At 40.6% G+C, this 22,712-nt stretch overlaps 1 protein-coding gene and 1 long non-coding RNA gene across 2 annotated transcripts in view; one reads left to right on the top strand and one right to left on the bottom strand.

Annotated features, from left to right (window-relative positions):
• LOC138962321 (uncharacterized) overlaps positions 1–22,712 on the bottom strand; it is a 41,355-nt gene that overhangs the window by 16,828 nt on the left and 1,815 nt on the right. The window contains exons 2-5 of the long non-coding RNA XR_011454478.1: positions 14,907–15,015; positions 14,216–14,336; positions 12,608–12,738; positions 12,128–12,160 (exon numbers count right to left, since the gene is read on the bottom strand). This is a non-coding gene — a long non-coding RNA (uncharacterized lncRNA). The remainder of the gene's footprint in view (positions 1–12,127; positions 12,161–12,607; positions 12,739–14,215; positions 14,337–14,906; positions 15,016–22,712) is intronic.
• LOC138962313 (uncharacterized) lies at positions 1,171–19,768 on the top strand. Its single transcript, XM_070334082.1, has 8 exons — positions 1,171–1,389; positions 8,568–10,619; positions 11,415–11,719; positions 12,626–12,789; positions 13,518–13,560; positions 14,116–14,409; positions 14,912–15,028; positions 15,448–19,768. Exons 2-8 carry the CDS (start codon positions 8,617–8,619, stop codon positions 15,687–15,689), a joined length of 3,168 nt encoding a protein of 1,055 aa, XP_070190183.1. The 5' UTR covers positions 1,171–1,389; positions 8,568–8,616; the 3' UTR covers positions 15,690–19,768.

The raw sequence follows: 22,712 nt of genomic DNA, 5'->3' as shown, positions 1-22,712 counted from the left end.
TTCAACTTATTTTCGGTAACCCAATAAGCGTTTCCCAAATGAGAAGTATGCCGTCAGTGGCAAATACAAGAATGAATAATTTGATCAACGCAGGCGATGTTTACCGTATCATTTTAATAGCTTTGCGCTCGATTCAAACCTGGCATTACTGCCGCGGAAGTGACCGCTATTTGTGTGCCTATTTCAAGGCAAAAGTCTATCCCTCGCAAAAGTGATAAAGACATTTCTGCAATTTCATAAAGTGATAAGGCCAGAAATAATAAATAAAATAGGGCTTACCGTGCTAAATTCTAAGATAACGATTTTTGACAGAAAACATGCTTTTAATCTACCCCTGAGAATAAGGAAGTAAACATGACATGACATTTTTTTTAAATGGTTTTTACGGAAGTTCAAGGATTGTCGAGGAGACAAATCAGTAATAAAAATAAGATAAGGAGGGGGGGGGGGGGCGTTAAGCTCTTATTTATTTATAAGATAATATATTAAACTTGAATATGGGGCATCAAGCCTTTTAACAAAAACCACCACGGGATTAATTAGCAAAACTTAAAGGCACAGTTAGCCTCCCCTAAACCATCACAGACACTGTCAGGTTTTTACACACAATACAAACACCCTTTCGTTTAAACACTCACTGCTTGAGAACATCCTAGGTGCCCTACGTAAAGAGCAGGCAATTTTCAAAGAATTTATTTTTGCGTGGCCAGACGGATTGTCTGTTCAGACAATTGGACGGCGCGTTTTGGCGCTAGACCTAATTTTTAAAATCTCAATAATAAATTGACAGCTTGTTACATACACAAACATTCTTAAATCATAAAATAACGTGGTTTTCCGGCGTCGCAGACGAATGTTCTGCATGTCGCCAGTTTCTTTTAACGGTCATCCGCCACCGTCCAGTTCGTGTGACTCGTAGCCGTTTGTTGCGTTTTAGATTCAGAGGTACACAATAACGTGCTATTGCAGATACAGCGAGTCGCATTGAAATCACAAACTGACTATTAAATTGTTAAAAAAAAAAAGAAGGAAAGTGGATCAGACGGGTTCACGATGGCTCAGAGGTTAGATAAACCACGAAAACAGGTGTGTGGTTTACGCGAGCTAAATAGCCATTCAAACGGACTGTATCATTTAATGATATCAAATGCTATTGCAAGTGTGTTCGATAAGGTTAGAACTGCTTTTTTCATGAGAAGATTTTAATCGTTCTGTAAACCATTTAAAGACGGACTGTGGCTTTAAGAGAGAGACTAAAATAGGATTGTCGAAGCTACACATCGGATTTACCCGATCTCAGTTGCGCATAATTTTCAGGGCATTCATTTCATGGAGTATCATCGGCAGAAACAGACGTGGTTTCAACCTCTCTGCGAATAGAAAGACAAGGTAAGTTTTCCTCATTGTCAGGCAAAACAGAACTCTTGCAAACAGAAAAGTCATAGGAACAGTTGTTAACATGTAGCCAGATAACAAACCGGTTTTTATATTTAGTCAAGTTTTGACTAAATATTTTAACATCGAGGGGGAATCGAAACGAGGGTCGTGGTGTATGTGCGTGTGTCTGTCTGTCTGTCTGTCTGTCTGTCTGTCTGTCTGTCTGTGTGTGTGTGTAGAGCGATTCAGACTAAACTACTGGACCGATCTTTATGAAATTTGACATGAGAGTTCCTGGGTATGAAATCCCCATACTTTTTTTTCATTTTTTTGATAAATGTCTTTGATGACGTCATATCCGGCTTTTCGTGAAAGTTGAGGCGGCACTGTCACGCCCTCATTTTTCAACCAAATTGGTTGAAATTTTGGTCCAGTAATCTTCGACGAAGCCCGGACTTCGGTATTGCATTTCAGCTTGGTGGCTTAAAAAATAATTAATGACTTTGGTCATTAAAAATCTGAAAATTGTAAAAAAAAAAAAAAAAGTTATAAAACGATCCAAATTTACGTTTATCTTATTCTCCATCATTTGCTGATTCCAAAAACATATAAATATGTTATATTCGGATTAAAAACAAGCTCTGAAAACTAAATATATAAAAATTATTATCAAAATTAAATTGTCCAAATCAATTTAAAAACACTTTCATCTTATTCCTTGTCGGTTCCTGATTCCAAAAACATATAGATATGATATGTTTGGATTAAAAACACGCTCAGAAAGTTAAAACAAAGAGAGGTACAGAAAAGCGTGCTATCCTTCTTAGCGCAACTACTACCCCGCTCTTCTTATCAATTTCACTGCCTTTGCCATGAGCGGTGGACTGACGATGCTACGAGTATACGGTCTTGCTGAAAAATGGCATCGCGTTCAGTTTCATTCTGTGAGTTCGACAGCTACTTGACTAAATATTGTATTTTCGCCTTACGCGACTTGTTTTAGGTTTTTTTTGGCATGTGTGTTTTTTGGTTGCATTTGTTTCCAGGGCAGGTAGCATGCACTGTAGAGATAATTCGGAGTGACCTATTATAGTAGATTATCTTGCCGAAAACAGTGATTATTTTTGGTCAAGTTAGGCTTGTGAGGTTTGTTGTTATTGTTGTTGTTGTTGTTGTTGTTGTTGTTGTGGTTTAACTGTTTGTATGAAGGTAATATAATATTAATGATTATAATAGTCAAAACATCACCACGACGAGGACAACGATTATGATGATCATTATAATTGTCATAGTCGTGGTGGTGATGCTGCCACTACCCCAAATGATCATTATCATGTTTGGGATGATGGTGGCAATGGTGAAGAGTAGTTGTGATGGTTTTGTTGCTGCCGAGGATGACGTTCTAAATGTTGGTAAAGCTGATGGCTATTTATGACAATACATCTATGTTTTGATTGATGATGATGATGATGATGATGATGACTCATGAAGACGATTATGATCCCGTGCGCGCGCGTGTGTGTGTGTGTGTGTGTGTGTGTGTGTGTGTGTGTGTGTGTGCGTGCGTGCGTACGTAAGTGTGTACGTGCGTGCGTGCGTATGTGTTTGTGTTTGTGCGAGTGTCAATGCGTGTGTACCTGTGTGTTTGTGTTAGTGTGTGTGTGTGTGTGTGTGTATGATGAGAGAGAGAGAGAGAGAGATAGAGAGAGAGAGAGAAAGAGAGAGAGAGAGAGAGAGAGAGAGAGAGAGAGAGAGAGAGAGAGAGAGAGAGAGAGAGAGAGCGATGTTGCATATCCGCCATTTTTTACAAATGATGTATGTCGGGCTCAGTCATGGCGTTCATGACCACTGATAACACAAAATCATCTGTGATTGGCCCATATTCAAAACCCTACCCTTTATAATTTGGAACAACCCTCTGGCTAATCTTTCCCAGAAGAATCGCTTGGTAGACCCCATATTTAAGACATACTTAAATTGCCTTACAAAGAAGAATGCGGCTCAAATGAATAATAAATACATGACTAAAAATACACAAGTACGTAGCGCGGGACCTACGCTAAGGGGGAATCTAAATTCTAAATATATCACGGTCTGTGTTATACGGCTTTGCTATTTGTTCGACAGCTCGCACAACAGAAAACTCAGTGTGCATTAATTTCAAAGTATCACTGTTGAATACAATACATTGATTAATATCAAAGTAAAATTTAGTCAGTCGTGCATCAATAGTTTCCTTATACACAGATTTATGATGTTTCCGTGTACTTTTCCCGCTCATTTTTACATTTAATGATTTTAAAGGCACACGAAATGGGGATGAAACAGCAAAGCACACACGCCCACTCTCACCCCTGCATGCCCATTCACAAAACCACATGTTAAAGTGCGCATATCTGTACCTCAGTCTTAAACACTGAACTGAGAGGTGCAACAGTCATTATATATTTGGGATTCAGTCTTTCTTTTTTTTTTTAATCAATTATGTATAGGTATATTGCTGACTTGCAGGAATTACATGATTGGTTCATTGTCGTTTTTTTTTTATGTCAGTTCAAAATATAGACGTATGCACATGTCCAGGTGACACAGACGTAAACATGTCACCGCGGCATTTTGCTGATTTATTAAAATGACATATTGAGAATGCTGTGTCATACCAGGTTTACACGAGTTGCCTTCTTTAAATATTGAAAGTGAGCTTTTTAATCAAAACCTTTTTTTTTTAGTGTAAACCTTGCATGACACAGCAAGCCATGTAGTATTTGGTTTATCCTTCATTCTGTGATTGCGTGCCTTGGAGAATTGGACCTCGAACTTCAAGACTTTCGTACTTCAACCATTTCACTCGACTTGGCAGGCCTTCACTCACTCGCATCGAAAGTAGTTTGCCTTTTCCAACATTGATTGCGAGGATTAACTTTGAACATTGCGCCAATAAAACTTGATCATAGTGTGTTCTGTTCGATACAAAAAGATATCAACAAACAAAACGTGCCCCGTGTTGTGCCATTGAGATCGGAGTGTCAAAACTCACGATATTTCATTTCAAAAGTTAAATTTCTGACATCAAAAGCGCAATAGGAATAATAGCGTCACATGTAAGTTCTCAAAATTCATACAGAGGAAACAATAGCGTTCCGAGAATGAAGTTTGTCTCGGTGACTTTCTCATGACGAGCAGTGGCATATTACTTCTCAGACCTCATAAAGACTGTATAGTTTAACCCGAACTCATTTACATTATATACACACGTGTGAAGAGATGGTTGATTTAACACATGGGTGGTCACTCTCACGTACGTATGTTGGATAAACTCGTATATAATACTGTACAACAATCGTCAGTCTGTCAGGCTCGATTATATATCTTGAACGTCACAGAGCGCTTTGAAGAGCACACTTTTCTTTTTTTGTTTGGCACATAAATGGAGTCATGATACGTATACAAGTCAGGCCAATACAGCATACTTTTTTCTGACGCAATAGAAATCACACGTTATCGCCCTCCTGATTATAGGCATAGATTATTGATCAGCAGGTCTACCAATCGTCTATTCAAGCGGTCTACACAAGTTCACTCAGAATGATAGATTATATAATCAATCGGGCAAAACATTCATGGAATCAAACAGTTATTCATTCGCATGATTCAGTCGTAACATGACTGCATATGGGCTATATTATATCTATATGACTGTTAGACGATTAGATTTGGAACATTTTGCTGACGTTACTTTGTTTAATAACATTTCTCAAATATCAACAAGTCGAGTCAAGCTATATCAACACATTTAGTCATTTTTTCGGCCTGAAACTAAAAGAACGACATTGAACCGCGGAGATCAGTCATCACGAAGACTACTACAGCCTGGCGAACCGAAACCCGTTAACCAAGACGGGTTGAGTTGGTCTTGACGAAGCATGCATGCGAACATACTTATTAGGACCTAATTTGCATGAATTAAATTTATTTAATGTAGAGCACATTTTACAAAATATCTACATATTCTTGAATTCATGAAGTAGTAATTTACAAAAAGTATAATGCAGTTTGTTTGGAATCTGTTAATAAAATGTCAATGTTTTTTTTTAAATGGAATTTTAATGAACAAATGAATAAATCTTCCAAGATAAAATCCAATCCAGGCCACAGTCCGTATTTGGTCCACGATTATTTGTTCAAAACTTCAAACAAATGGATTGAAAAATGAGGATGCCACATACACGGAGACACACAGACACACACGCACGCACACACACACACACACACACACACACACACACACACACACACACACACACACACATACACACACACACACACGTTAACACATAAACCGCCACCAGCGTCTTGATACTCGATCTATCTGAAAACATTTAGTCAAAAACAGCTTCAAGTGAGTTTTAATATTTGGTGGGTAAATTGTCCTATCAAATAAAAATTTCACAATCCACGAAATATCACTAGCGTTGTCATCGTAGTTTTGGGATGTACCTTTTCTTTCTTTCTTTATTTGGTGTTTAACGTCGTTTTCAACCACGAAGGTTATATCGCGACGAGAGAAAGGGGGGAGATGGGATAGGGGAAAGGGGGGAGATGGGATAGAGCCACTTGCTTAAGTGTTTCTTGTTCACAAAAGCACCAAGGAACTTAGTCGATAAATATCGACAGGGGGCCGACAAATGGTTTAAATGGGAAATGTGTGTATATGGGTGTGGGTTTGAAACAAACAAACAAACCAACCCATGTGAACCCCGGGCCGCAGGCCTTCGATGTAGTGATTGAAAAAAAAGGATGTTCTCAAATGGTTCAATTCTCATTTGGTCTGATTCTCAAATGGTACCGGTATACTCCCCCCCCCCCCCCCTGGCCGCAGGCCTAGGAGTAAATTTTTTATAGACACTGACCTTCTTCCCAGGGGTCATTGACCCAGTTTTAGCTATGAGAGGTGGTTCGCCCAGAGGCTGTAGAGTATACTGGGGCGGTCTCTTTGATGTCTTGAGAGGAAACTTGGCCAGGGTAGTACATGCACCAGAACTGGTGGACACCAAGGACAAACATGAAATCGAAGCAGTTTGCTTTCAGAGAGAACGGTCGTCAGCAACTCAAACTTCTCTGTTTTTTTTTTTTTTTTAAATCTGACTTTCTTTGTGGCCCCCTGACTCCGCCCCCCTCCCTCTGTAAGGACCCCCCTCCACAAGGACCGATTTTTGTCAACATTTTAAAGGTCGCTAGAGAGGGGTTCCACTGTATGACCTAACCGCTACTGGCAGACGGCCTCAATCTTCACGCGCAAAGACGAGATTAATAGGTGCTCGGTTTTGGTATTTTGAATTACATTACATTAAACCTTTGTTGGGTTTCATGGTCATGGCAACAGCCATAATAATATTACATGATGTATAATATCATATTTCAGCATATGTGAATTACATGTCATCATACTAAACTGTCATACATTTTTATTCCTACATTATTCTGATTGATCACAACCAAACCTACTATCATTGGACACATCCAAATGCAAGCGCCTGTTCTTGACAATTTCTCTCTGATCTAAATATAAAATCAGTGCAATTTCCTGGGTCGGGCTTTGCCACAGACACTCACGGTTTGGCCTGTAGGTAAAATGTACAATGTATTTTCTGATTTGTGCACAAAAGCTTTTTTTCTTTTTTCTTTTTTTTAACATAACAATGTTTAATGTCACTGTATGTTTAAAAGACCATGGTCATATTTGTAAAAAAAATGTTAAATTAGAAAATAAATAACATTTTGGTTCATGATTTTTCCTACACCTGTGCTAAAAATAAGAAATAAAAATGTCGGGTATATAAGTCACTCAAATACAGCTAGGTATGAATGGCTCGGTTTGAGTTTGTTGCAGTTGACCCTGCACAATGCGACATATCATGTTTTTGTTGAACAATTTTGACGTCACCCCTCCCATAGGGTGACGTATTTCACAACTTCCTGTGTTACACAAACTCTGTGATGACCAATTTTGACGTCACCCCTCCCATAGGGTGACGGATTTCACAACTTTCTACAGATGAACAATTTTGACGTCACCCCTCCCATAGGGTGACGGATGTCACAACTTCCTGTGTACACAAACTGATGACGTATTTCACAACAAAATGGCGCTGCCCATGGTCAACCTCGAAACTATCCGTATAGAATGGGGGCGTCCTCGCCCCCATAATAATCAAAAAAATGCTTCAAGGGCTTGCAACGTAGTACAGTATATGACCTTACTGGGAGAATGCAAGTTTCCAGTACAAAGGACTTAACATTTCTTACATACTGCTTGACTAAAATCTTTACAAACATTGACTATATTTTATACAAGAACCACTTAACAAGGGTAAAAAGTGAAGAATTTTATGGGTGAGAAAAGAAAGTAAAAGGACTTTGGGGAGGCAGAAATAGAGAAGAAACAAGAAAAAGATCCTAATTAGGTTCACGGCATCGAGAGTGATGCGACCTTCTCTCAGAAGTTAGTAGAGAAGGCTCCCCCATCCACCACCCGGGGGACGCGCCTCTACGCCAATTAGGGGGCGCGAGGTGGGATGTACCTTAATAAGAGAGAGAGAGAGAGGGGGAGAGAGAGAGAGAAAGAGAGAGAGAGAGAGAGAGAGAGAGAGAGAGAGAGAGAGAGAGAGAGAGAGAGAGAGAGAGCTGATCAGAGAAGACGTGTTCACGTAAATGGAAAGCTAAAATACAGCTCCTATCAGTTCACAGTGGAATGGTGACTACAGAATGGCAGATACCCCCACCCCCCCAAAACACAACAAAATAACAAAGCCCATTTTATGTTTTGAGAATTTCGACTTATCATCAAACGCATTATATTGAATATCAAAACCAAAAACAGAAGTTCAATTGACAGTGCCAGGACTTTTTCTCTGAAACTGTTAACTGTTTGGGGGAACGTCTATTTTCACTTTCGTCACTGATGCAAGCTCATTTCGCTGCGAGTCCTCCGATTGTAGGCAGCACTTGATTTTAACACAGTAAGTGAAATTTCATGACCAGTAGGCCACTGCGCTGATAAAAATAAGCATGGTTTTTTTAGACAGTCTGCATAGCTCAAATTGACTTTTTATATTAGTTCATTTAAAAGCCATTTTTCTCATATAATTGAACCAATAGGAGTAAATGATTTGTGTGCGCTTCTGTTTCAGATTTTTCTTGCTGAGTGAGCATTACCAAAACAAACAAAAAAGGTCAGAAATGGCCTTCCTACGACAACTACCATTTCTTATATGGATTGTTACTACAATGCAGTTGGGAGACTGCGAGATGAATCTACACTCTCCTCAGCCAAAGTCGTGCGGAGGGAGAGAAATTAACCTCTCCAGAGAAAACCCCACGGTAGGTGTACAGGTAGTTGTCCAAACTTATGTGTTTTACAGCGACCCTTTATCAATCTCGCCTGAAGAAAACAACACGGAACAACTGACGCACCTGGATGACGATGGCAGAGAACGACCAAAAGTAGACGTGAAAAAGAGTAAAAGGAACACCCGTGGATACTCTTCCTCCGTAACAATGAATGCCACCTGTTCAGTCATTTCTCTTGGACCCAATGGCACCAAACAAATAGATTTCACCGTACAATCCCAACGAAGACATTTTCACATGGAGAGAAGACAGCACGGCGCTTACAAGCAGCAGGAGAACGAGGGAAACCCGAGAGTACAAGCAACCAATTCTAGAGAGACTCGGGACAGTATTTTTAAAAAATCAATGGAGTTTGAAAGTGACAAATATGCACCATCTAAAATAACTGGCACCACGACACTTGCTAACATGGTAACAGGAGATGGTCAGAAAGGGCATCACTATCAAGGAGAAAAGTCTCTCTGTGATCAAAAAGGAAATGCGACACAGTCTGCTACCATAGACCAAACCGGCCACAGAGAGAAGGTTCATATGAGTCACTACACTAAGAGCGCTTACATACCCGTAGATGAGCAACGTTTTACGTCTGGAATGTTTCAAATAGAGAGAGAAAAAGACAGCGCCACCAACATGGCTGCCTCGCAAACAGAGTCTTCTAACCCTGTTTGTGGGCTGAAAGAAGATGAAAGTAAGCTCTACCTTGACAACTGCACTGTTCCTGACCACGATTCTGACGAAGGCACCTTGTGCACCCGTCACAACGACAGCTATCAGCACGAAATCGACACATTTTCTTTAAAACCTAATATCAAGAGTTACAATCAGCAAAATCAAACCGGATTTGACCACAATGTTTGCATGCTTACTGTATGTCTCACGATAATGGTGTTTGACAGTGAAGAAATGAAGCAAAAGCTCCGACCACTGTTTCAGGCTTTCCCTCAAGCCAAGTCGATCCAGAGCTTGATCCACATGTTACTGCAACGCACTTGTGCTGCTAACAATCTGACCAACCTTTCCGTAGCTGAGGATCTTGACCACAAAGACTTGAAAGACGCTCACGGGTGCGACAAAGGGAAGATTCCCAACATACACGACGCAGGTCTCTCGCACAACCACAGATCAAAATCAACACAGGAACCTAGAAAACCACATCAACGTCATTCAGAGTCTGGCGACCAAAAAAGTGGCAAATCTCTGAAGTCCCCAAGGATGACATTAACTGGACTTTCCCAGTATTTCCGTTCGTACGTACCACGGTTCCCGACTGTTTACACGGTTTTTCCTTCTAGCTTTCTGCCCTCCATGGGTGCATCAGCCACGGACAGCTTGGCTCATTTGGGGAGTCGCCTGGCGTCACTCAGTTCCTTGCCAGCCTCGTGCGATATCTCCAGGGTTCGCTTGGCGGAGGCAGGGTTCTACTACGACAACAGCAAGACCGCCAGGGACGCCAGCAACGTCCATGAAGTCGTCTGCTACAGCTGCGGACTCACCTACGGCCAATGGAAGAAAGGTGACAACCCCACAACGGTCCATGTCAGCCTCAGGCCTGACTGCGAATACCTGAAAAGCAAGAATGCCCAAAATTCAACACCCGGCCGAGCATCCTCGCAGCCCGCATCAGCCAATGCACCATCTTTGGTCTCTGACGGTAGTTCGTCCTTAGCTTCTTCTGGAGGATACGTGTCCGACCAAAGTTCATCTATCATCTCTTCTGGACACGGCAGCATTGTGAGAGGATCCTCTTTGCAACAAAGCTCGGTTTATTCGACAGACAGTGGGATAGGCTCAGGATCTTTCAACTCCAGATCAGATATGTCTCGGAACGGCGGGTAAGAACTTTGTGTGCATAATTTTGTTGTAACGTTGTTGTTGTTATTGTTGTTATTGTTGTTGTTGTTGTTGTTATTGTTGTTATTGTTGTTGTTGTTGTTGTTGCTCTTATTGTGGTAGTGGTGGTGGTGGTGGTGGTCATAGTCATCGGGGTGGTGGTGGATGGTGATAGTGCTGCTTTTGATGCTATTGTTGCTGTGACAGCTGTTCAGGTTCTGATTTGTGTCAGTTCACTTGTGGTGAGCGTCGGGATTTTTATTTATTTATCCCCATCCCATTCTATTTTCTAAACCCCACCCCCTGTTTACTATGTGCTCTTCTTTAAGACCTGGTATGTTGTTCCTTAATACTTTCTTCCAACTTGATCACTATTTCAGCATAAAAAAACAGAAACGGAGAACAGAACAAGAGAAGAGTAAAGAAGGTAGGTATTCCCTGCCCTTGTCCATGAATGAGTCTGTCAGTCAATGTGTCAATTCACAATGCCGTATTACCTTTCCTGTGTTTGTTTGCCTGCCTGTCTATCTGCCTGTCTGTTTAATTGTCTATTTCTGAATCACTGTCTCCTAGTCTCTGTCTCTTTGTCATTCTGTCTCTATCCTTGAAAATGTGAAATAGAATGTTTTACAGCATAAGATCAAGAACTCACAGAAGAAGTTGACGACAAGTAGAAGAATGAAGAACGGGAAAAAGAGTCAAGAAAATAGACAACCGACAAGAAATCAGGGGGGAAATCGAGAAAAGATCACACTTTCAAATTGAGTGTTATCTTTTCATTGGAAATATGTTGGCAGAGATTTGGCGACAGATTGCTCCAGCATTCCTCCGACAAGGCCTCTCAACCAATCGGCTTCCTCTGGACTGGCACGTGACAGTGCCGCATCATCTCGAGTCGACTATCCAAATTCGTATTCTGCGTCACGTGACACTAGCCGCGCACGCGCATTGGACCTGGACGACCGACCTCCGCTAGACATGAACAGCGCAGTGTACCCTCAGTTCTGCAGACACCAGGAACGACGAGCAACCTTCAGCACATGGCCTCTGTCTGATCTCTTCCGTCCTGATGACCTCGTCATGCAAGGATTCTATTACGCAGGTATGGACATTTACAATAACTCGCACACGCGCACATGCAGGCCCACGCACGAACGCACGCACGTACGAATATGTAAATGTGGTGGTGTTAGTTGGATGAAGGATTATATTATCGGTGTAAGTAACAGCAACGCATCGCTTATCGCAGAAGCGGAGACAATTCCTAAAAGAGCCGAAATATTGTTAGTAGTAGTAGTAGCAGTAGCGTATCACTATAATTGCTTTAATTAAGGCAATGAGCGGCAGTAAAACGAAACTTGGAGAATACATGGAATAACCTAGTTTTCTGGGTAGTTATTGAAGAGACTTAATTATACAAATACATGGAAAACATTTAAATACTAATAGACACAGACTGCCGATTGATTCAAGACTGTAATCAATACTTGAAAGAGTCATAAACACTTACTTTGAGTGAAGCAGGTGAAGATCATGTGTCACTCTTGAAACAGTGAAGCGAAAGATGTGGAACAGAAACAATTGAGTACAATTAACGAGAAAGATGCACGTGCGTGGTTAAATTCACTCGCATTCGAATAAGTAGCATTGATTTTCTTTGTCCTGGTCGTATTTTAATCAAAATCGATATTATCAAACGAAATACAATTAAAAACAAATTATGTGTCATGTAATTGGATATTATAGGCATTCAAAGAAGGCAGAACAGTTTCCATCTTTTCTGAGACAATCGTAACAGGAAGAAAAACAACACAAAAGTAAACTATCGGATTTGTTAGCATTACTGTATTATATTAAAAACATTGCATAGCTGTTTTTCGGTTAAGACTTAAAGAGAAAACCACCGGATGATTGAGAAAGTACTGCCTGGTACAGAAGTATAGCCTATATACTTGTACCAAAACAACTTAAGACACGGATTAAGACCCACACGAATTCTTTTTCGAAGGTTACGCCGACTGCCTCCGCTGCTTTTACTGCGGAGTTGGTCTGAAGTCGTGGGCTGAAGATGATGATGTCATGGTGGAGCACATCCGGTGGCGGCCATCTTGTGGCTATGTCCTGAACACGAAGGGAAGACAGTTTGTCGACAGCGTCCTTAATAGTCTTGGGGTCAGTACTGGTAGGAGTTCAGAATGTTCATGTGTGTCTTGCACTGTCATCTGGTGTATTTTTGTCTGCATGGAAACTTTGTATTCTTTTCTTTTTTTTAAGAAAAAAAGTTCCTTTGGTAGTTCGGGGTGGTATGCTTCTTTGTGTGTGTGGGGCGGGGGCCGGGGGGGGGGGAGTAGTGTATGTGTGTCTGTGTGTATATATTTGTAATATGAGGGGTTCGTTTTCACACTTTGTGTGTGTGTTTGTGCGTGTATGTGTGTGTGTGGTTGTATGTGTGTGTGTGTGTGTGTGTGTGTGTGTGTGGTTGTGTGTGGTTGTGTGTGGTTGTATGTGTGTGTGTGTGAGTGTGTGTGTGTGTGTGTGTGTGTGTGTGTGTGTGAGTGTGTGTGTGTGTGCGTACGTTCGTGCGTGCGTCACTGAGTGTGTGTGTGTTTGTCGGTGTGTGTGTGTGTACGTACGTGTATGTGTGTGTGTGTGTGTGTGTGTGTATGTATGTGTGGTTTTGTGCGTGCGTGCGTGCATCAGTATGTGTGTGTGTGTGTGTGTGTGTCTGTGTGTGTGTGTGTGTGTGTGTGTGTGTGTGTGTGTGTGTGTGTGTGTGTGTGTGTGTAGGCCTACCTGTCTTTCTGTATGTCCCGTATGGCTACTGGGATGAAGGCTTTTGTCGTGTGAGAACATGACTTTATTTGTCTTTTTGGTTTTGTTCAACCTGATCAAATATGCAGAATAGCAACAGCAATGGAGAACAGAACAATGGTAGCTCCAGAGGTCAGTAACGCATGCATGTTAATTTCTAAAAAAAAAAAAATGTATTCACAAGGCTGTTACACTTTTGTCTGTCTCTCTGCCTTTACTGCCTGTCTGTTTGCTCAAATAAACATTATTTTATCTAATTTGCATCTACATAGATCTTTTTGTTAAGAACTACGTTTCTAAAAATGCACGTCAATATTGATGTATTAATGTTAATGGTAATTGTCATTTTAATGAGTGTCCATGTTAATCAACGTGAATTGAATATACTTTCCTTCACGTGTTAACGATCACGTAAATCATCACAAATATATCCAGCCTCTTTCCATGGGACAAGAACATCCTTCTACTTTGACAAACACTTTAATATTGATAGCCCGGCTGCTTCCTGTTCAGAGGATGAAAGTAAGCACAGTTCAACAGAAGAAGAAGAAGAAGAAAAAAAGAGAAAGAAACAGAAGAAGGGCTAACTAAACAAACAAAAACCAAAAAACAAAATACATAAATATGAACTGTGCATATTCTCATCACTATCATTGTGTTTTCACTATGCTCCTGTTTTTCAAACAGACTTAGAAAACAGAACTCCCCAGCCTAATCCCGCACCAATATCAACTAGTCCTTCAACCAACGCTCCTCCAACACAAAACACCACAACGGAAGCACCAACCACTGTTCGATCTGTGAACGGTTCTGCAAGTGCCAACGCCACTGCATCTTCTGTTTCCGCGACTGCATCTCAGCTATCTGCTGCTGCAACACCGTCTGGTGGAAACGCCAGCAGAGAGGTGCTGAAGAAAGTGGAGGACATGGGCTTCAGCAAGAACAAAATTGCACGTGCTGTCCGTCACTTCCAACAAGCAGGTCAGTGGGTCAGTGGTCGAGCAAAGTAGGTCAATGGGTCATCAAAGTTGGTATTCTTTTGGAAAGAAGGCTAGGGCAGACACATTCAGAGAGACATGACGAGTTGGACAGACAGAAGCGTAAGGATGAAAAGAGGGAAACCAATGATAACAAAATCGTTAATAGAGAGACGGCAAATGGAAGAGAGAGAGAGAGAGAGAGAGAGAGAGAGAGAGAGAGAGAGAGAGAGAGAGAGAGAGAGAGAGAGAGAGAGAGAGAGAGAGAGAGAAATCAAGCTTTAAAGAAATATGTTATAAGTTCAAGGAATATAATCCCTCATGCAAACGGGTGGCCTGCCCTCTTAGTGCAAACATTTCATAAGGTTACTCGATCATTGAGTACTTAACAAATCCTAACCACATGCATACAATAGCAGACAGAAAGGAACAACAATAGAAAGAGGAAGAACAACACAAACACAAAGACGTGTCTCCGAAACATGTGTCTTTTGTCTTTACCCAAGGTATGACCAAGATCAGCGCTGAAGCCTTGGTGGAGAAGATCATTGAACTGGACTTGGATAACAGCAGCGACGCAACAGCCACCAACTCTGCCCAGCGAGATGGTCTGCAGACAGACGGTAAGTCACTGCACTGAGTCTCTTGCTTTTCAACTTGGCATCCATCAATGAAATCTTCTATGAACAACAAGGCAGCTAACATACACCCCATACAGTCAATCAATATGAGTATAATAGTGGCTGGGGAAAAAACCGCACACTTAGATTGCTTGAAATGGGAACATTTCTGCCCGAAAGCAAAAGCGGTTAAAACTGACTTAGTCATAAGCCGGGTGAATATAAAACCAGAAACGGTAACTGCTCTTGGGGAAGGGGAGGGGGGGGGGGGTAGGGCTGGGGTAATGCACTTTTTTTTAAATGTCTAACTCTTGATTTTTTTTAAAGCTTTTCGCCGGGATTAGTATATAATTTACAAACGACAGGAAAATGATGACTCTTTCAATCATATCAAAACTTATCATGCATGACTTGTTCGATAGGACCAGAAGGAGCTTCGAACTACGACTTGGACGCGGATATCCAACGTGCGCAGAGAATCATCAGTGAAAACGAGAGGCTGAAGACAAGGCAGAAATGCAAGATCTGCAAGCAGGCTCAAGTGGGAATGATCTTCCTCCCGTGTGGACACATCTTGGCGTGTACCCAGTGCGGACCAAAAACGAAAAACTGTACCCACTGTGGAGAGGTTATCAGAGCCACTGCCAATGTGTACCTGAGCTGAAAGGGTACATAATGATGGCAATTGGCTGTAACCTTACTGATTCGAGGCGGCAAATGTCTTAATCCACAGACTGTTACAAATCAAAATAGGAAGTAAGAATCTCGACTTTTCATTTCAGAAAAAAGTAGAAACAAATATGTGTTGGGTGAGTCACCGGGCCAAAAAGGCCGCAAATCATAACCAAAACTTTTCAGTTTCATCCTCTATTCTGACTCTTTCGGAAGACGTCCTCTTACAAAACTAATCTTACCACTATGCAGAAAAAAAGCTCATCGGAACCCGTGGTTATAATTATTTAAAGCCTCTGTTAAAGGTCATACAGTGTATAAGAAATGTCGTTGTGGGTAGTTGTTATTTCTTTTGTGGCATGATCAAAAGATCAAGAAGCCGAAAGGTTTTCAAAGTATTCTTGCGTGACATGGGGGCTTTGTGAACCAGTGTCGCTGATTTTAGCAGTCGAGATTCTGGTTTCTATTTTGATCTGAAACTGTCGTATGGCGTTCAAAGTCAAAGTGCAGCTCTGTCAAATTATCACCTCAAAGATATTCACGCCTTTAGACGACATCTTGTCCGAGCGCCTGATTGGGCTGGCCGTAAACACACACACGAAAGAATATATTTTGCAGATACTGTACACGACCAGCAATTTATTCACCCTGTAGCCCGAAACGAAGATTAACCGGTTAACTCGAGAGATTACCAGATTAAAAATGTCCGAGTCTGATCCATTTAAACATTCAATAAATTTCTGTGGTCTTTGTGGGCGAATTAGATCCTCCGTAATACACTAAAAAACACAGAAACGCGACAAAGTTTCACTGGTTACCACAACATTGACAGATCAAGGAATCACACTATAGAAGTGTTTCATTTTTGAACACGCTTACTGTAACCAGTTTGGAACACGGTGTGAATTGTGAACAAGTGTGGCACATGCTAAATGCAGTGTGTTCCAATGTGGACACTAAAGTATTCACTACATGTTATCTGTAGAACTACTGTACACATCGTAATAACATAAGAACCGGTAATGTGTCCATAAAATTTAGAGTTTAATCAACTTGACCAAAAAACTCACAGAAGATGCTACTTTTTTTCCGAGTTTTGTCGCGTTATCTCTGTTAATAACTGTAGCTGCAGAGGTGCTGCATTCGGCGATTTATTTCTACCCTTTGTCACATTTGAGGTTTATGACTGTAACTCCAGAGATGGAGGCGAACAATGGTATCAAGCTAAAAAGGATCGATAATAACGAAAATGTATTTACCATGTTTTCGCATGTTGATGGATTTTTTTCCTGGTAAGTAAATACATATTCATTGTTCCATTTCTATAAAAGACTTGACAAATCTCCGTTGGGCAATGAGAGGTGAATACGCACATTTATAAATCGCATATAATTTTTGTCATCAAAAAAATAGATGTTTTATGTCACAAAAAATAATTGATTCATCACAAAATATGTATTCAAAAAAACAAATTATTAATCACAAAATGTAATACTTTTCTCCACACAAAAATGATGTTTCATCACAAAAAATACTATATTCTCACAAAATTTATATTACAAAAGAAAAACACTTTTTTTTAACGCATTAAATTTTTAAATTAACCCATAGGATGGACGGATAGACGAACAGGCATGCCGACTTTCGGGATTAAGGTCAAAGAAGGAAAACGGACAGCGCCGATTTAAGTCAGTCAGAAATTGTTATTCGTGCTTTTTTTATTTTTTTTTAGCTGTTGCTGTTGTTGTTGTTGTTGTTGTTGTCGTCGTTGTTGTTGTTGCTTCTCTTGTTCTTCTTGTTATATTTAGTCAAGTTTTGACTAAATATTTTAACATCGAGGGGGAATCGAAACGAGGGTCGTGGTGTATGTGTGTGTGTGTGTGCGTGTGTGTGTGTGTGTAGAGCGATTCAGACTAAACTACTGGACCGATCTTTATGAAATTTGACATGAGAGTTCCTGGGTATGAAATCCCCGAACGTTTTTTTCATTTTTTTGATAAATGTCTTTGATGACGTCATATCCGGCTTTTCGTGAAAGTTGAGGCGGCACTGTCACGCCCTCATTTTTCAACCAAATTGGTTGAAATTTTGGTCAAGTAATCTTCGACGAAGCCCGGGGTTCGGTATTGCATTTCAGCTTGGTGGCTTAAAAATTAATTAATGACTTTGGTCATTAAAAATCGGAAAATTGTAAAGAAAATTAAAAATTTATAAAACGATCCAAATTTACGTTTATCTTATTCTCCATCATTTGCTGATTCCAAAAACATATAAATATGTTATATTCGGATTAAAAACAAGCTCTGAAAATTAAATATATAAAAATTATTATCAAAATTTTTTTTCGAAATCGTTTTAAAAACACTTTCATCTTATTCCTTGTCGGTTCCTGATTCCAAAAACATATAGATATGATATGTTTGGATTAAAAACACGCTCAGAAAGTTAAAACGAAGAGAGGTACAGAAAAGCGTGCTATCCTTCTCAGCGCAACGAATATCCCGCTCTTCTTGTCAATTCCACGGGCACTGCCTTTGCCACGGGCGGTGGAGTGACGATGCTACGAGTATACGGTCTTGCTGCGTTGCCTTGCGTTCAGTTTCATTCTGTGAGTTCGACAGCTACTTGACTAAATATTGTATTTTCGCCTTACGCGACTTGTTTTTCTTCTTGCTCTTGTTCTCCTTGTTGGTCTTGTGGTTGTTGGAGGGAGAAAGGGATGCAGGTCGGGCACGTTGATTACGTTACCGTCGATATGATAAGGTCAAAAATATCTCTCGTAGTGTGGGGTTTTCTTCAGAATTGTGTGGTTTGCGGTGTGTTTTGTTCATTTCAAGGTCAAGAAAATCTCTTTCAATGTGGGGTTTTCTTCAGTATGTGGGATTTGAGCCTTTAATGCTGTGTCATTTTCAGCATTTGGTGTGTCTTGTGTGTTACACAGCTCCTACACCATGACCAATAATAGACGGGTCAACTAAGCCCTGTAGAATAGTAATCAGTCAGATTATGATGTATTTTAGTTATGTATGTTTGCTTATAGTAAACGATGTTGGTTGTTCAGTTGATGCTGGTGATGTTGTTGCTAATTCTGGTGCTGGGTTTAAATTTCGATTTGGTTCGCCTACTTTCATACAACAAAGATTGTTTAAATCTTGAAACTATACATGAATTTATACTTTGAGTACAGGTATGAGAAATGAATCTTATTTTCAATGCAATGATTTTCGTGTGTGCCAACTTTCTTTGCTGTTTTGTTGTTGTTGTTGTTGTTGTTGTTGTTGTTGTTGCGTGAATCATTAACATAAAAAATAAACAAATACATGTATAAAATTGCTCAACAGTGCATGAACCTTGTCATACCACTTTTTTTGTTCGCTGTCGTAATGTTGGCTTTGCACTCAGTATTTAGAGGCAGGATCATCATAGTTTTGTTCGTGAAATAAACAGTATATCGGAGACTCGTTTTAATCATCAAAATAAAAGCAAGTTATTAATAAAACAGTCAATCGTTTTTGTTGTAGCTGTTACTGTTTGTTTTTTCAAACGTTGAGAGCAATGTTATTTGTTGGTCTCCTTGGCTATTATACTTACTTATTTATGCCTTTGACCCCGTCCGGGGCATAGGCCGCCAACAAGAGCTCGCCAGGCACTCCGATCCTGGGCCAATCTCTCCAGTTGTCTCCAGGTGTAGCCTATGTGTTTCACCAATGGAAGCGTCTTTGCAGAATGTCCTGTTCTACGGATAACTGTTTTGTTCGCTGCCATAGGTCTTTGTTGCTGATGGTGTCAGGCCAGCGAATTCGGAGGATTCTTCTGAGGCAGGTGTTGGCTATAGTGCCTTCTATTTGTCGAGAGCATTTTTTCTGTTCTCCTTGAGCATCGTACCTTCTATTTGTTACACAGTTTGTATGCTTGGTTTTCCACATATGCAGCAAGAAAAAACAAAAACCTTTTACATAATATGTTAACTCTTTTTGTTCTGTGATGTACACCTAGTAAGTTCATGTATACATTATTATCATATTAAAATCTTCTCTTTTTACAAAAAAATAAAACCACTATTGTCTGATTTTTATACTGTGAATTGTCTGCAATACTGGGTCTTGTGTTATTCTCCTTTCTCTATCGTCGTATCAACTTCTACTCGATTGTATATCTTTCTTGGTCTGTTACTGATATTAATTCTTACCCCCATCTTTCAAAACAACTTCTTAAAACGACACAAAACACATATTGTAAAATGTGTCAAATACAAGGATCATGTGATATTCCTAGACTTAAAAGTATCGCCCTATCCCTGGAAACGATCACGTGTGCCCTCTACAGACCAGTACTTGCTTCCACTTGAGCGTGAAACCCCCAAACTCAACAGCATAGGGGCCTAGTTGCTTCATATACATAGAGGCAATTTCCTACTAAATAAATATTGCAGATGGATACAAGTGTCGGTTACAAAATTAATTCCGAAAAACTGCTTGGCACAAAAACAATCAAGCCGTAGTTTGGGGTATGTGGTGAAGTGGAAGTAAGTACTGTTTTGCTACGTGTGTGTGTGTGTGTGTGTGTGTGTGTGTGTGTGTGTGCGTGTGTGTGTGTGTGAGTGTGTCAGTGTGTGTGTCAGTGTGTGTGTGTGTGTGTTAGTGTGTGTGTGTGTGAGTGTATGTGTGTGTTAGTGTGTGTGAGTGTGTGTGAGTTAGTGTATGTGTGTGAGTGTGTGGGTGTTTGTGCGTGTGTGTTAGTGTGTGTGTGTGTGCGTGTGTGTTAGTGTGTGTGTGTGTGTGTGTGCGTGTGTGTTAGTGTGTGTGTGCGTGTGTGTTAGTGTGTGTGTTAGTGTGTGTGTTAGTGTGTGTGTGTGTGTGTGGTGTGTGTGTGTGTGTGTGTGGTGTGTGTGTGTGTGTGTGTGAAGGATGCTCTTATCGCATGTAAATGTCTTCACAGATCTGAGGTGGTTTTACATGATGGTTCACACGGGAAGGAATGTAACTATCGTAACGGACGCAATAGACTGTGCACACGATCTTTTAACGTGCTCTTCCCTTGTATAGGTGGTAACATTTCAAACGGAGCGAACAGGGTGTGTTTAAAACTGATATTTTTTGTTGACGTCACAGAATGAAACACATGCTGGTGGCTAGCCAACTGCAAGCGAAAGTAGTTTTTTCCTAATTGAGTTTGAATTGAGACTGTATACCCAATTGAAAGAATCAAACAGCCTCGAGAAAACATCATAGATTTGGACTGATTGACCAGTTGAGGACGTTTACAATTTCTTTTGAAAAGTCAAATCAAATTTAAGCTAATTTTTAAGAAGAAAAATGTTGAGGACGATTTGTTCTATCTTGTGTTCACATGACATGCTTACAACCTTTCCGGCTGATCCACCTAACATGTTTTCGAGTAAAATAACAAATCGTCAACCGAAAAAAAGCCCCGCGCTCAACGTCATCTTTTAAAATATTCTTTTAAACTCCCTTGCTTCTTTAAACTGTCACTTTTTCTTAAAATCGTTTATCTAACGTCACTCTGTAAAAACATTGGCGACATTTGTCTTAAACTGTCACGAACGTCGGACTGAACTTGACCTAGCAATGCAGTGAAGCGGAAAAGTTGTGAGAAACGTACACACGTTGCACAACTGCCGGGATAGAGGGTGTAATGCGTCGCTGAGGCTTCCCTTGGGTTGACACTGTCCCATTTTTGGCTCACGTAAGTGTAGCCTATGCGATCGTAACTTTGTCTGTCTGTGCGTGCGTGCGTATGTGCGTGCGTGTGTGTGTGTTTGTCGATTTCTTACGTGAGCCTTGATGGCTTCGCCTCTTGTTGGTCATGTCACTCAAACCTTTACATGTTCACGTAGTACAATTACACGTTGTACTTTAATCAAGTTTATTTTAACACAAGACAGTACTAGCCAAACTCAAAAGTATTCTTCTGAAACACAATATAAACGTTGCTTTGATTTTATTGGCTCACGTAAGTGTAGCCTATGCGATCGTAACTTTGTCTGTCTGTGCGTGCGTGCGTGCGTGCGTGCGTGCGTATGTGCGTATGTGCGTGCGTGCGTGCGTGTGTATGTCTGTGGTAGAAACTCTAATATTTGAAGAGTCACAATACATTGACGTCACATTATGACGTAAGAGGGTTAGACGTCACGCGAAGGAAGTACTGAAAGTCTCGGTCATTATTATTTTGAGCGGGCCGAGACTAGTTGGCAGTCGTGTCCCTGTAAGTAGGCTACATGCAGACAGACAGATCTAGATCTAGTGTCTCGCTTTCTTGCACAGTTTCACCTATGCTCTTTCTGTGTGTGTGTGTGTGTGTGTGTGTGTGTGTGTGTGTGTGTGTGTGTGTGTGTGTGTGTGTGTGTGTGTGTGTGTGTGTGTGTGTGTGTGTGTGTGTGTATGTGTGACGGAGTGATTGAGTTTGTGTTAGGCTACTGTTTGTCGATTTCTTACGTGAGCCTTGATGGCTTCGCCTCTTGTTGTAATTGTGTTTAAATAATATAAAACGTCAACCCATGGCCCTTCAGCCGAATTGTACGGCGTTGCAGAAGACTGCATGTAACTAAAACCTTCCACGTTTAAATGTTTGGATTATGTCCGGAAAGAAGCATACGTAGAGTTAACAGACTAAGCTTAGACCCATTCATTACGGCGGATACTTTGATTCAACATGTGCACCTGCAGGTTAGACCTTGACATCATTATTCGTAAGTAACTTGAAACGGTATGAAAAGTTACTATTTCAAAAAGAAAACAAAACAAAACAAACGTTTTGTCTGCAGACATTAATCAAAAGTGGAATTTCCGATGTGTCCGCATTTTAACATTGTAGGGAATTCCCGATAATCTTACACGACAGTTTGATTGACTTTTGGAAATACCCGATGCTGTTGATACGACAATTTGACGGAAAACTTTTTGAGAATCCCCGATGTCGTAGATGCAACAATTTTGACGAAAACAAACTTTATGGGAATTCCCGATGCCGTGGATTTCAATCAATGAACAGCAAA

This window comes from Littorina saxatilis, linkage group LG3, assembly GCF_037325665.1.
Source record: "Littorina saxatilis isolate snail1 linkage group LG3, US_GU_Lsax_2.0, whole genome shotgun sequence".
Lineage (NCBI taxonomy): Eukaryota > Metazoa > Mollusca > Gastropoda > Littorinimorpha > Littorinidae > Littorina > Littorina saxatilis.
Note: the sequence above shows the minus strand (reverse complement) of the source record. Positions and strands in the feature narration are given on the sequence as shown.